Below are 13,912 nucleotides of genomic sequence, written 5' to 3' on the forward strand. Positions count from 1 at the left end.
ATAAGAGCAAAAATAGCAACAAAATTGAGGGAAAATGTGTTTTTTCAAAAATGTCACATCTTTTAGAGCGGATATCTCGAAAAATGAGAGAGATATAAAAAAGTTTTCAGATCAATATTATAGGAAATTGTGCAAGCTTCAATTTCGTATTGAATAGTCATGTCTGTAAACTGTATAGTTCTCGAGTTATATGCGAGAAACCAAAAAATGGTACCTTTGAACCACCCCCACCCCCTAAGCTCAGGGGGTAGGGGTGGGGACTTTTGATATGCTCACCTCCTCACTACCCTAAACAGAACTGTGGGGTCAAAAATTGTCTTCCAAACTTTTCCCTCTATAACACTTCATTGACTGGGCTAAATAACTAGTTAAAGTCTTATGAGGAATTTTATGAGATACATTAAAGGATAATGTTTTATTTCATTTTTATCTTGTTCATAAATGTAAACTTTTAATAAATAAAGTGTTAATACAAAAGCACAATTTACAACGTTGGTGTCAGAAGTGGGATTGAATCCTTTAAAAAATTGTGCTTAAAGTTTGTTACAAAAAAAGTTTTGCATGAAGCACTCAACTAGTTAGTGAGTTCACTCAAAGGAGGTATGCTAGAATCGGTATCCAATATGAGACAAAATTTGCAACAGGAAATTGAGGAAAATTTTCAAACTGTTTGAGATTGTTCATGTTAGTGTTGATGGGGAAAAAGAAAAGATGCTGGATGACTTTCAGAAGAATCATGGCCAATGGTTTGCTCAGGACTTTGATGAACATTTCAAGTTGGCTCTGATATATATGTATAACATTGCTAGTGTGTCACAAGATATAATGATTTACTCACAGGAAAATCTGATCACGTGGAGAGGCTTACAAGAGATACAAGCGATTGGAGTGAATGTTCTTGTAACCTGTTCTGACTGATTTAAAAAATTTATGAATTTTCAAACATGATTCTATGAATTCAAATTTCTTTGTCTGATTAACCCTTTAGCGCCGGAGTTTTTTTTTACTCTCATTTCTCATGATACTCTCAGAATTTGATGTAGGTATAAAAAGAATACTGTTTCTAGAATTTCAACATATTACACTCATTGGTTTTCAAGATATGGCATGTGATCATATGGACACACTAGGCGCTACCGGGGTCAAAAGCTAAATACATGCACACAGCCTACAGCTGAACTAGAGAGCTCCGTTCAAGAATCGTTCAGCACTGAACTATCCAGTAATAGATAATACATTCTCTTGAGAATACAAATAAAAAATCTGATGGTAATAATAATTATTTATTATGTCATTCAATGTTACAAATATATGATAAAGACCAAATATATATGATATAGAGACAAAAAAAATATATATATTATAGAAACAAAATAAGCTTTCAATTAGAGTTCAAAATTGTTTTTATAGACTAGTATTCACTGTATAGTAGTAATCTATAGTAATTTTACTAATAGAAGTGAAATTATTTCGAATTATCAGTCATTCATATACGAATTATTATATATATTCAAATGACAGTTATGCTCTTTTTTATTTGGAGTGGAAAGGAACAAAACATTTTAGACAGAGGCCTACATCACATTTGATACATTCACTTCTCACTGTACCTTTGCATTCACCAGCACATCTGCGCCGGTTGCAATCTCTAGCCAAGTGACCCGAATCATCTAGTCTTATATCATTGCTGACTCTACAATTATTGTCACCGAATTTGGAAATAGATGGTCGTCCAATTCCAGCTCGTGGATTACCAAATTTCGTTAAATAGCAATTCACAATCTCTCTCCGAAAATCCAACTGAGAAATGGAACAGCCAGATTTCCTTGCTAATACCCAACTATTATGCATTACAACATCCATCATCCAAGTTAGAAGTGGCCAATACCACTTTTTTGATCTCACACCAATTCGATAATATGAGAGATCGGTCCGCCCATGAACTTGTTGTACTGCTTTATAGCATTTGGCTGTTGTACACGAACTCTCCCTTTAGCTGCTTTACAATACCTCTGAGTATGGATGAGCGGCTCTACTCCATAGCAGGTGGACCCAACAGTAACAACTGAATTATCAACCCAACGTACAATCATCCCAACTGACTGAGTTGATCTCTTCTCATAGAAACCTCTTTCCTTCTTTTTCAATGACTTAGAATGAGTCAGCCCACATTCCTTCGGTACTCTATTCTCTCGCAGTGTTCCAGTTACATCATACCCTCTCTCTTTCAAGTGCACCATCAGTTTCACGCTTGTGAAGAGGTTATCACAATAAAATTTAAAATGTAATTTTTTTTGTCATCTGGGATTTCATCAATCATTTTTAATAATGGTGCTGCACATTTACCGAATTCTTTTTCATAAACCTCATTACCAAATGGATTTTTTCCCTGATAAATTTCAAAATTGATCAAATATCCAGACACTGTATTCAGACACCAGACTTTGTAACCAAATCTGATAGGCTTCCCCCTGATAAATTGCTTGCAGGAGTGTTTACCAAAGTAAGCTACCATAGACTCATCAAATGAAAGGTTCTCCTCAGGCTGAAAATGAGCAATACACTTCTTCTGCAGTAAGTTCATCAGTGGCCTCAGCTTCCACATTTTATCATTTCTGTTAATATTGTTGTTGTCTTGACAATGAAGAAAACGACAAATTTCTAAAAACCTGTCTCGTCTCATAGAATCCACAACCATCTCATTTCTCATATCTTTCTTTCCATCCCAATAAGATCGTTTACTCGGAAGCTGATTGTAGCCAGATAGGAATAAAATAGCAAGAAATACTTCCAATTCTTTTGACGTGATTTTTGGATCTTTACAATTCTTGAAAAGAGCATACTTCAATGATTCATCTATGAATAGCTTTATTATTTCGTCATCAAAAAACATTTCAAATAATTCAACTGGAGACTTATCCCGATAAGGTACATAATTTGGCTCTGGAAAAAAACATCCTTCTGTGGCAAATCTTCATCTTTCCAATCTTCTTTCTTCAACTTTTTACTATTTTTTACTACAGTAGAACTGCTCAAATCTTCGAAAGTATTATCAAGAACTGATGTATCATTTCTGCTATTTGTTACAACTTCAACTTGACTAGTTAACTGTCGTCCTGTGAGATTATCAACATATCCTCCCCCATCCTCATCCCCCGAGTCCTCATCAGTATCAATGTTGGGTGCGGGTGGCTCAATGAAAATACCCTGGACATCATCTGCATCATCACACTCCAAAATATCAATGGCTTCTTGCAGGGTCAAGTCCCTAGAAAAAAAACCCATATGTTATATCTGGAAATTGGAGAAAATGGAACATTGACCCCGCAAGCGCCTAGCGTGTCCATATGATCACAGCAGTAAACAAAGCCATCTAGCAATAAGCAGAAATAATATTTTCTGTCGTTATGTTGTAAGATACTAAGAATAACATTATTAGAAAACAAATACAGCATTATTCAGTTGAATGAGAAAATAGAATCAATATAATTATTACTTACGTCAACCGTATACAGTTCAGATTTGATGAGTCATAGCGATTACAATTTCGATCGGTCATTGTAGAAGCACAATCACTCATAAGAAGTCAAACACGTACTAAAAGCATTGCATCATACATTATCAAGGCCATTACATGCATACCAACCATGAAATTATAAAATTCCCTTCATTTTCCCTTCATTAAGTTGGCATTGTTGCCTGTGATCATATGAACACGCACGGCGCTAAAGGGTTAATGAAAAATGATTTCAATCAAATAGACAAACTAGGAATTTATGACTTCGTCACACATAGGGTGTGGGCACAGGTAACTGCCTAGGGTGTGCAGGTTACGACATGCTTTAGGGTATGCATAAGTGAGAAAATGAGGAGCAAGTGAGGATGTCACTAGCTTGAATGGAACTCCTCAGTCCTCAGCATGTAGCTGAGAGGAAGCACATCTGTCCGGAACTGCAGAAGCATGGCTGTCTGGCGGGGAGGAAGTGTGTCTATCCTGAGGTTTGGCTGAGCAGAGTATTGTTCGATTTAGAGGTTTGAAACATCATTGGTGGGGACGCAATGGAGCCCACATGGTTGAGAATGCTGCTATATCCAAAGGTTCAAGTTTCATTGTAAATCCGAAGGATCCAAATTGTTTATTATTTGCAAGAATTGAATTTGGAAATTTAAAAAAATGTTTGCTCAAAATTAGAAAATTAGAAAGAGCAAGGGAAGGCCAGTACTACATTGTGAAGAGGATAATTATGTACAGGATTAAGAAAACTGAATGAAGAACCAAACCGAAGGTTGTACACATTAATCATCTACTACCTTATCAAGGAAATCTGGATATTGGAGATCAACATCCCTAAGAGGGGGATAGTGATGTAAGCTAGCCCTACATGGATACTATCATGTGAGCACGGTTATCAAGGTGACTGTTTTAGCAACGAACGTTCACAAGTAAATAACTAGTTGGAGTTTTATGAGGAGTTTTATGAGATATATATTAAAGGATAATGTTTTATTTTATTTTTATCTTGTTTGTAAATGTAAACTTTTTATAAATAAAGTGTTAATACAAAAGCACAATTTACAACAATACATTATATACTATTGTGATGTACTGAATTATGAATTAAGAATTTTTATAGACCATAAAGCCAACAAAACAAATTCCATTACTGAGTAAGAATCACAATCTTATCAATGGCAGATAGACGACAGTTATCTGACCTATAAAGGCTGTAACCAGTAAATCAGATATAGTATATTTTTCAGAAATTTATTAACAAAAAACCACATGTATTCATAATGTTTAATATTTTGAATGGTAGTTCAAATATTTGGAGGTTAGAATTGAACTGATAAATAACCCTAAATAAACCAAAGCTCACTTGTGCCAACAACTAGCCAATTGAGAAGGCAGCTAGTGTAATAATTATTTGCAACAGATTTATGATATTGATTTTCACCTTTCCATATTATAATTTATATACCAAATGGGTCCAAATATATATTCATGAGCTGTCATAAAGCTATATTCATTTTAGAATCTTTATATGGCTTAATTATATGTAGTGATTTGGGATTCAACCACATCAAAAACAATATAAACAAGAGAAATATATTTATTATTATTATTATTATTATTACCAGCATGTGTGTTATTATATGTATTTATACTTCTACTTTATTCTATAAAATTACATCTATGTTTTACAAATTATTGGCTATTTTGGAAGTTCACAGAATTAGAGCCAGCACAGGTTCTTTTGAACTGTTAAGCCTATCTCATTATTTAACAAATGTATATCATAGTAGATGTGATTATATTATTTATTTTATGTTTTAAGGGAACCTAATAATAATTTAGAGCAACTTATAATATGGAATTTTTCTCATTTAAAAGCTTTTGTTTGTTTGTACCGCAGTTACAGTTGCAGTTATTGTCTGATTTGGATGAAATTTGGTATGCAAGTGTTGGCACCTTCTGAGAAAAAGGGCACCAATAAGTTACTTAGTAGCTACTTGGGAGAGCTTGAAATTGCCAACTAATGAGTGATAATATTTAGAGTTTTTTTATATTAGAGAACAGACAACTAAACAACAACCACAAGAAAACCCAGATGATCCACATGGAAAAGCACCACCAACTCCGGAGGCCATCAAATCACCGGAAAGTCATGCATTCCAAAATAAACCTCTGGACAAAGCCCAGATTATATTTAAAAAACTGTAAACCAACCTCAAAAGTTACTTTGAAGATACAGCAATTCATGCTCCTACTTTTTCACATCATAAACATTTATTTAATCTCCAACTTCTTTTATTCATAACTATCAGTTATTATTTTAGTTATTTTTCAACTGAATTTTTTGTTTATCAGGTACAATAATTATTGTATGCATCAGGTACATTGTTATTGTATATTAGGTACATTGTATTGTATGTATTTTTTGTGCATTTTGTGTCGTTCTACAGTGTCAAGTCTTTGTTTTCCTTTAGGTATGAGATCGGAAACCGATTTGTGAGCATTAACATTCTGCATAGGCATATTGAATCCACTTTTCATGAAAAACATCATTAGCAACCCAATTTCATTGTCACCACAAACTCATCTTATTCAGAATCATTTTACATCTCACCATTGTCTGTAAGACAATTCATCATCTAAATTGCCTACTGCATATTCCATTTTTCCGTCAGTTGACCGATGTCTTATAATTAATTATTAGAAAAGTTGTAATATATGTTTATATTGTAAATTTGGAGATGATATAGAGGTACCTCCTTGATAAGTCCGGTGTCCCTGCAAACAGTGTCTCTAGCACTTACAATTGAGAAAATAATAGATGACATGGCTAAATCTTCACAATATACTGTACCTACTGTACTGGCCCTTCTCATTAGATTGAAAGTTGTATTCATGAACGAGGTCTACTGTTTGCAGAACTACTAGTTACTATTTTCCAATCCCTCACACAAATGTAGCACCAAGTCTCCTGTAACTCCCAGATGTTGGTTGATACTGGTTCATTTCGTTTCCCCTGATAAATCTCAAACTTGGAAACAAATCCATCTGACCCTGAATGCACCCAAACCTTGAAGCCCCATTTGTGAGGTTTTAATTTTACATACTGTTTAGCCCTGCTCTGGCCTTTGAAAGGTATGATTTTTAAAAAAAATCCTGATAATGTTGAGGATATCAGATCAATACAGCCATCTGGGGGCTCCAAAATAATCATATTACAATATCCAAAAGATTAACTAATTCCAACAACCTTTACTATTGATGTGTTACTTGAATTACCATAGTATGATTTACATCCAGGAACACAACATGAATGACTCTTTGGTTATTTTTTTTTGTATTTATAACATCACAAAACAAGGCACAGCATGAAAAAAAACTTGTAACAGAATTAGCCTACTAGTCTTTTGGAATGTACAACAAAATTATAACCATGAATTCGTTTTCCAATCCATAACTTTCTTAAACGTTTGTCTTTTGGAAAAGGAAAAAAGATGTATTACTCAATTACTATACTTGGATTTACAGCCATGAACGCAACATGAACCGAGTTTGTGATATTTTTGTAGGTATATTACATCTTGAAACAAGACACAACACAAAGTAACATGTGTAGTAACTAGCCTACAATCGGTTGTCAACATAAACTCCAATGAGACACTTGGTGTTGTTTGTCAGCGTCCAGTCACAGAGTGTCGACCTGGGCGCTTTGAAACATCACCTAACTGACAGAGAGAGGTTGTAAGGCTCTCTAAAAATGGGAAGTGGACTGATTTAATGACGGAAATAGAAAATAGATTTATTACCAACAATGACTGAAAGTCAAGTACTGTCAGCTGTCTCAAAGTTACATGTGTAGAAGTTCTATGTTGAGAATAGAAAAACATCTACAGTAATCTCTGGTAAGTGACAGATCTCACTGTCAGTAAATCGAATGCACTAAAGTAGTACAATCTGAAGTTTTGAGAGACTGGCAGATATTGATGGTGATCAATATCTATGCTGCCTTAATAATTACATGAAACACTGTAAAGGTTGAAATGTAAAATAAAAACAAAGAAATAAATGTAAGAGATGTTTATTACACCTAATGGCGGTGTAATACTTATGACAATAATAAGTACACAGCTTGAATATTGAGGTGACGTTGCAAAAAACTAATAACAAGTATGAAATATTAAACTGTAAATTGTGGTAACAAATAAAATTAAATATTGAAGTCTAGAACTGGAATTAAATACAAATGATAATTACGTGGAATAAAATCGAAATGTTTACAAGATACAGAGAAAGAGCACATCACCTGCTCTGAAATTCAGAATGACAAATAATTCTAAATACAAATTATAATTAAATTGAGTGAAATATAAACGGTTACAAGCCAGCCCGTGCAGGACCAATGACTTCTGAACGCAGGCTAAGATTTGGCCAAATAACTGGATGGAATGGATGAGCTAATAAATCACTATTTAAATGTGGATAATATTAAAGTACATTGCTATAATATAATAATATAATATGTGGATAATATGAAACCGCAACATTACAAAGGGTAAGTTAATGAGCCTCTTTAGGGACATATAAACTAACATAGAAAATACATGAGAAATTAGAAATAGGAAATAATGATACAGTAATACTTCACTGAATGTGATGGCATAGAAAACCCAAAATATGTATTGATATTGTATAGAAATATTCTCCAGTTAAATCTGAATGTTGAACTGCTGGGCAAATATTCCAAAGTTCCTCAAATATTGATATTGATTCTCTGATGGAGTTGAATGATGAATAAAACGTTGAACACTTGAGCAAAGATTCCAGAGTATGAATATAAGTTCAAATTGTTTGAGGTTAAATTTTCGATGTAAACATTGTGACGTCACATCTCAGCTGAATGCTGCTAGTAGAGTGAAAGACGGCGGCCATTTTGAAATCGCACCATCGGGTATTAAAAAGTGTGAAAATAAAAATGTAATGTCTCGAATTGAAATTCTACATGAAAGTAAATAATGTTTATGTTGGTAATGTCTGAACAGATAACGTTCTTTTAATACTTGGAAAAAAAATGCTGCACACCAAATGAATAATCACATCAAGGTGATGATGTGGTCAAAGAGAAAGTAAGTTCTAAGTCCATAAGATACAGGTACGAAGTAAAATTGTGGTCTTTTGAGAAAAGAATCCACAGTGAATTTCCTAATCGTGGGAAGTTGAAAAATATGTGTTCACTACTTACGAAAACTGGAACCACACATAACTATGAGGGCTATTTTTTTTTCAACTTCCGATCGTGCTGCTAGATGGCAATGTGAGCGGCATTGGCCAACAATGCACGGCAGCTGACTATGCACATCTCACACTATAACCTCACTCGTTTTCGGCCATCTGTCGTCATTACCAGTTCATCTAGCGACACATAAACATGGCTAATATGATAGAATCTCCCGCCAAGTGTGAGTTGCAAAGTGTAATTCGTTTTTTGCAAGCTGAAGGGTTATTCGCAGCAGAAATTCACCGTAGAATGAAACAAGTATATGGTGAAAGCTTAAGAGTGACAGTGAAGTGCGTGATTGGTGTAGGAAATTTAAAGATGGACGAGTTGACATTCATGATGAAGGGGGCCAAGGGTGACAACGCCCGTCCTCACAGTGCTGCTGTGACGAAGTGTCTTCTTGATGGGTTTAAATGGGACGTTTTTGACCATCCGGCGTATAGCCCAGACTTAGCACCAAGCAACTATCACCTTTTCCCATAGCTGAAGAAAATGCTAGGAGGGCAGAGCTTCCGAACAGACGATGCACTGCAAGATGCTGTGAAAAACCATCTCAAATCACTGGCGGCTAACTTCTATGAACAAGGTATTAAGAAGCTTGTACCCAGGTATGAAAAATGCCTCAATCTGAATGGTGACTATGTTGAGAAGTAACTAATAATGTGAATAACTTTTGATAATAAATTCATTCAATTACTCTCACTAGTTTCTTTTTTATACCACATCAGAAGTTGAAAAAAAATAGCCCTCATACATGAATGAGCTGGCATAACAACGCCTTGTAAAACTTTCTTGAATGAAGTGAACACTGCAAAGTTTAGTTGACTAAACTAACGTAATTACTGCATCAAATTCCATGAAGAAGGATTGACGTATTGATGACTATGATTAAGTCAAATATATTATGCAGGAGCCATGAATTTGGCTACGAACCTGCTATTGAAAAATGAATGGACATGAGAGAGTCCAAATGAGTCAGTAGATGGAACGAGTGTTGAAAGGTGACTGACGCTTTCTTCCCAACTTGGGCGGAACCACGAAAAACTGCAGAGTTGGAAGGAAACGATTGTAGACACGCACATGGTGAATTGAGAATATAAAAGTTAAAACGACCGTAGAAAATTACTGTAAGTGATGAAATGTAAATCAATAAATGCTAGAAATATAATAATACAATCACAAATACACTAGATGAATAATAGACAAAATAATGCTGGGCAGATAATCAACAGTCAACCAGCTGGATAGTTGAAACAGCTGAGTGAGTGCAGACGAAACGGTGAGTCGGTCAAAAGGTATCGAAATGCACAGGCGATGAATCGGTAAGTCGGTGTGATGGCATACACCCAAACAACAACAAATGCAGACGACAATGTAGGTTGTGAATGCTAGGTTAGAATATGAGGCGAAATCTTACACCAATAAGCAGTGATATTTGTTGTTGTGCCAGATCGTTCACCATTTCCTACACAAACCATACCAACATTATGGTCTGAGTAATGTATATGGTCTTGATCAATATTGGCTGGGTCAAACCTTCCTAGAAGTGATGGGTCAAGCCTCCCTACATGACAATCTCAAGCAAAACTTAACTGAACATCTAGTAGTAATGGCAAAAGGATCTTTCATATATGAAAATATAGCCTAAATCAATATTAATACTGTAGTTCATGACACTTTTTGCTTTAAATTTATTGAGCATACCTGTCTCCTTAAAGGTGAAAATGCAAATTAATTAAAAAGAAGCATGTGAAATAAATTCTCTCAGAAGATTTCCATTTTAACAATCAGCTGCCATATGAATGGCTCATCCAAGGCCAGAGTCAGGCTCTTGTCAAAGGCCAGAGTCAGTTGATCCTATGAGCTGGATCTTCAAAAAGTAGTGGTGGGTCAAGCAAATAAGCCTCCCAACTCTCCCCAACTCTAAACACTAATGGCAATGTATATACATCGCCTGAAAACTCAAGAAATAATGCACTTTGGCTAAATTTCTGCCATTAAGTTTTCTGCCATGGGCAATTCCCCAATAACTGAGGTTTACTGGGTCCTTCAAATAATGATAATTATTGAACATTTCTTATTATGTCTCCGAAAGTAAACAGGAATGTAACATTACAGCTGTTGTTGTTGCACCCCATTCTCATTGTTAACACTTAGAGTGCCATGTGAGACCAACATGGATTTACAGAGTTGTAGCCTTTACAGCCGCATGAGACCACTGTGGCACCACATGCCGCGTGAGACCACTGTGGCACCACATACTATGATTGGGTTTAAGGCCTTGCAAGTCAGCTGTGCATATACAGATCCTATTCTTATGCATTACACATAGAAGGGCATGGCCACTAATCTATTAAACACTCAATGCCACGCTGGTAGTGAGACCTCACATACTTAGGTATAATTATTCCAAAGAAATGAGTATGAGGTTTGGTGTTGCAATAAAACATCATTATTGTATTGCTGAAATTATAAGAAATGTAATAATAATAGTACAGTGAAAATAATAATAACTTACAAAATAAGCCAATTATTTTATAGAAAAACTGTTGTCAATGGGTGGAAATAATGTTATCTGTCCAATAAAAATACAATTGCATTAGTTCAACATTCCATTTCTTCCTTCATCACCAGGCGGTGAGATCAAGTATCTTCTGGTGACGGTGGAATTGGAATGGCACTGACATTGATTCCTGTCAATTCCTCCACTAATATTTCTTTGAAATTTGAGATTGATAGCTTTTAATTTGATAGTAAATTAAACACATGAAGGGAATTCACTGTATTGGTGCCAATTAGAATCTCCTATAACATTTTACTCCTCTTCTCAGTGAGCTGGAATAATTTTTTATTTGGTCCAACATATCAATAAAAGCTTTTCCCTTATTATACTCTCCTACACACTTGGGTTTTTGTATTGATGTTGTTCTTCTTTGAACTTCTATAATGTCATCATTATGTTTTGTGGTCAGCTTTAGAACATCACGTTTATCATGCCATTTCAGCACCACCACTCCAGTATTGCTTTCACGAGCCGAAAATCCCCCCTTTGAAGTTTTTTTTTTAGTAACTGCAATTTGATTATATTTTCTGTTCTTCCTCAAGGTACCTACAAGATGTGTGTCTCTTTTTAGAAGCTCATGAGCCAAGCCTACTGAGGTGTACCAATTGTCTGTACACAATGTACGTCCTTTATCAAGGAGGTCCCTCATAAGAGCCATAGTAACTTTCACAGCCACTGAGTATTCACCTTTATCATCACCACTGTAAACACTGAAGTCATAGGTATAACCACCCTGCACACACACCTTGAACAATTTCATTCCAAACTTATGTCTCTTATTTGGAATGTACTGTAAAAATCTCATACGACCATGAAATGGAACAAGTATTTCATCTATACATACTGTCTCTCCAGCCACAATAGCACTTTGATAGGCCTTCTTCACTAAATTCAGAAGTGGAGCTATTTTTTGAAGCCTATCATTTCTCATTCTCATTCACCACTTCATTATTATTGAAATGTGAATGTTTCAGAAGCAACTGGAATCTATTTCGTGACATGACTTGTCTTATTCCATTATAATAATTTTTTTTTCAATGACCAATATGAATGGATGTGTGGATTGATATTGGCATAGCTCCATCCATTTCATAATAATAATAATAATAATAGATATTTTTATTGCATAAAAACTGTACATTACAGATATGGCAAACGTCAATTATTATAAAAACAAATAAAATACATAAAAATGATCAATGTCACAAAGTACAAAACACAAAAGTACAATAAGTTATCACAGCTATTAATTGATAAGTACACAATATTATTGAAATGTATCCACTAATTATCCATGTATTCCTTTATGGAATAGAAGCCACCATTCAATAAATATTTTTTCAATTGGGCTTTAAATACATTTTTATTTGTTTTAACAGATTTTATTTCATTTGGGAGCCTATTGTAAAAAATTATTCCTTGATAAAATGGATTTTTCTTTGATATTGCTAAATTAACATTAGGTAAATGATAGTTATTAGCTGTTCTTGTTCTATGACTGTGGATATTGCTATTAGTGGGTAGAAAATTATTATCAACGGTGCTAAGGATAGTCTTATATATGAACAAAGATGGAAATGTGAGAATACTTTCAATTTTAAAATAATCTCGGCAGGACTGATATCTCGTCAGTTTACACATACATCTAATGGCTTTTTTTTTGTAAAGTAAATATTTTTCTTACATTTCTTTCAGAAGAATTGCCCCAAACTGTTACTCCATATCTCAGATGACATTCAAATAAAGCAAAATATATGCATTTAAGTATGAAAGTACAATAGCGGGATAGTGTTCTTAAAATAAAAATCACTGAACTTAGTTTAGAACAAGTATGATCCACATGAGATTGCCAGTTAAGACTAGAATCCAGATGAATACCTAAAAATTTACACACTTCAACCTCTGAAACGAACTCATCATCCAGCAATAAACCAATACAACATACACTATTTGAAAAGGTCATTCTAACAGTTTTACTAACATTAAGATGCAGATTGATGCTGTTGAACCACTGACAAATGTTATTGACTGATACATAAGCTTTCAACTCCAGCCGCTCACAGTCATTCTCAGCATTTAGGATGCTAGTGTCATCCGCATATAAAGTAATATCAGCTCCTAATCCACTGCCCTTTATATCATTTATGTAGATGTTAAAAAGAAGCGGACCTAGCACCGATCCTTGGGGGACTCCAAATTTGACTTCTCTTAACTTAGATTTAAAATTGCCATTGCTGTTTTTTATTTCAACATATTGTACTCTGTTAAGTAGGTATGACGCAAGTAATTTCAGTGCAAGCCCTCTAACGCCAATATTTTCTAATTTATTTAGTAGAATTGTAAGTTCAACTGTATCAAATGCTTTGCTGAGGTCAACAAAAGTGGCTGCTGAATGTTTTTTCTTATCCAAATTATCAATAATTCTATTCACAAAGGTAACAACTGCTGTTTCTGTGGATTTTCCTTTTATGAACCCATGCTGGTCAACACTAAGAAGTTTGTACTTATTAAAGAAAGACACTATTCTATGTTCTAATACTTTTTCAAATATTTTTGAGAA

The 13,912-nt window shown here is 34.6% G+C and overlaps 2 protein-coding genes across 3 annotated transcripts in view; one reads left to right on the forward strand and one right to left on the reverse strand.

The window, feature by feature from the left end:
- The window catches only part of LOC120352740, an 85,857-nt gene that overhangs the window by 25,601 nt on the left and 46,344 nt on the right, over positions 1–13,912 (forward strand). The gene's annotated exons all lie outside the window — the stretch shown is intronic.
- Positions 2,337–3,696, reverse strand: LOC111044584. The gene is made up of 2 exons (XM_039434780.1): positions 3,501–3,696; positions 2,337–3,268 (listed from the first exon to the last, which is right to left on the reverse strand). The coding sequence occupies exons 1-2, from the start codon at positions 3,578–3,580 to the stop codon at positions 2,872–2,874; spliced, it is 477 nt and encodes a 158-aa protein (XP_039290714.1). The 5' UTR covers positions 3,581–3,696; the 3' UTR covers positions 2,337–2,871.

This window comes from Nilaparvata lugens, chromosome 1 (assembly GCF_014356525.2).
Source record: "Nilaparvata lugens isolate BPH chromosome 1, ASM1435652v1, whole genome shotgun sequence".
Taxonomy (NCBI): domain Eukaryota; kingdom Metazoa; phylum Arthropoda; class Insecta; order Hemiptera; family Delphacidae; genus Nilaparvata; species Nilaparvata lugens.

Excerpts from the sequence above, each read along its gene's own strand:
- LOC111044584 (XM_039434780.1), bottom strand. The coding sequence starts at position 3,580 with ATGAGTGATTGTGCTTCTACAATGACCGATCGAAATTGTAATCGCTAT. Across the intron at positions 3,269-3,500 it reads CTGAACTGTATACGGTTGAC|GGACTTGACCCTGCAAGAAG; the intron begins GTAAGTAATAAT and ends TTTTTTTTCTAG.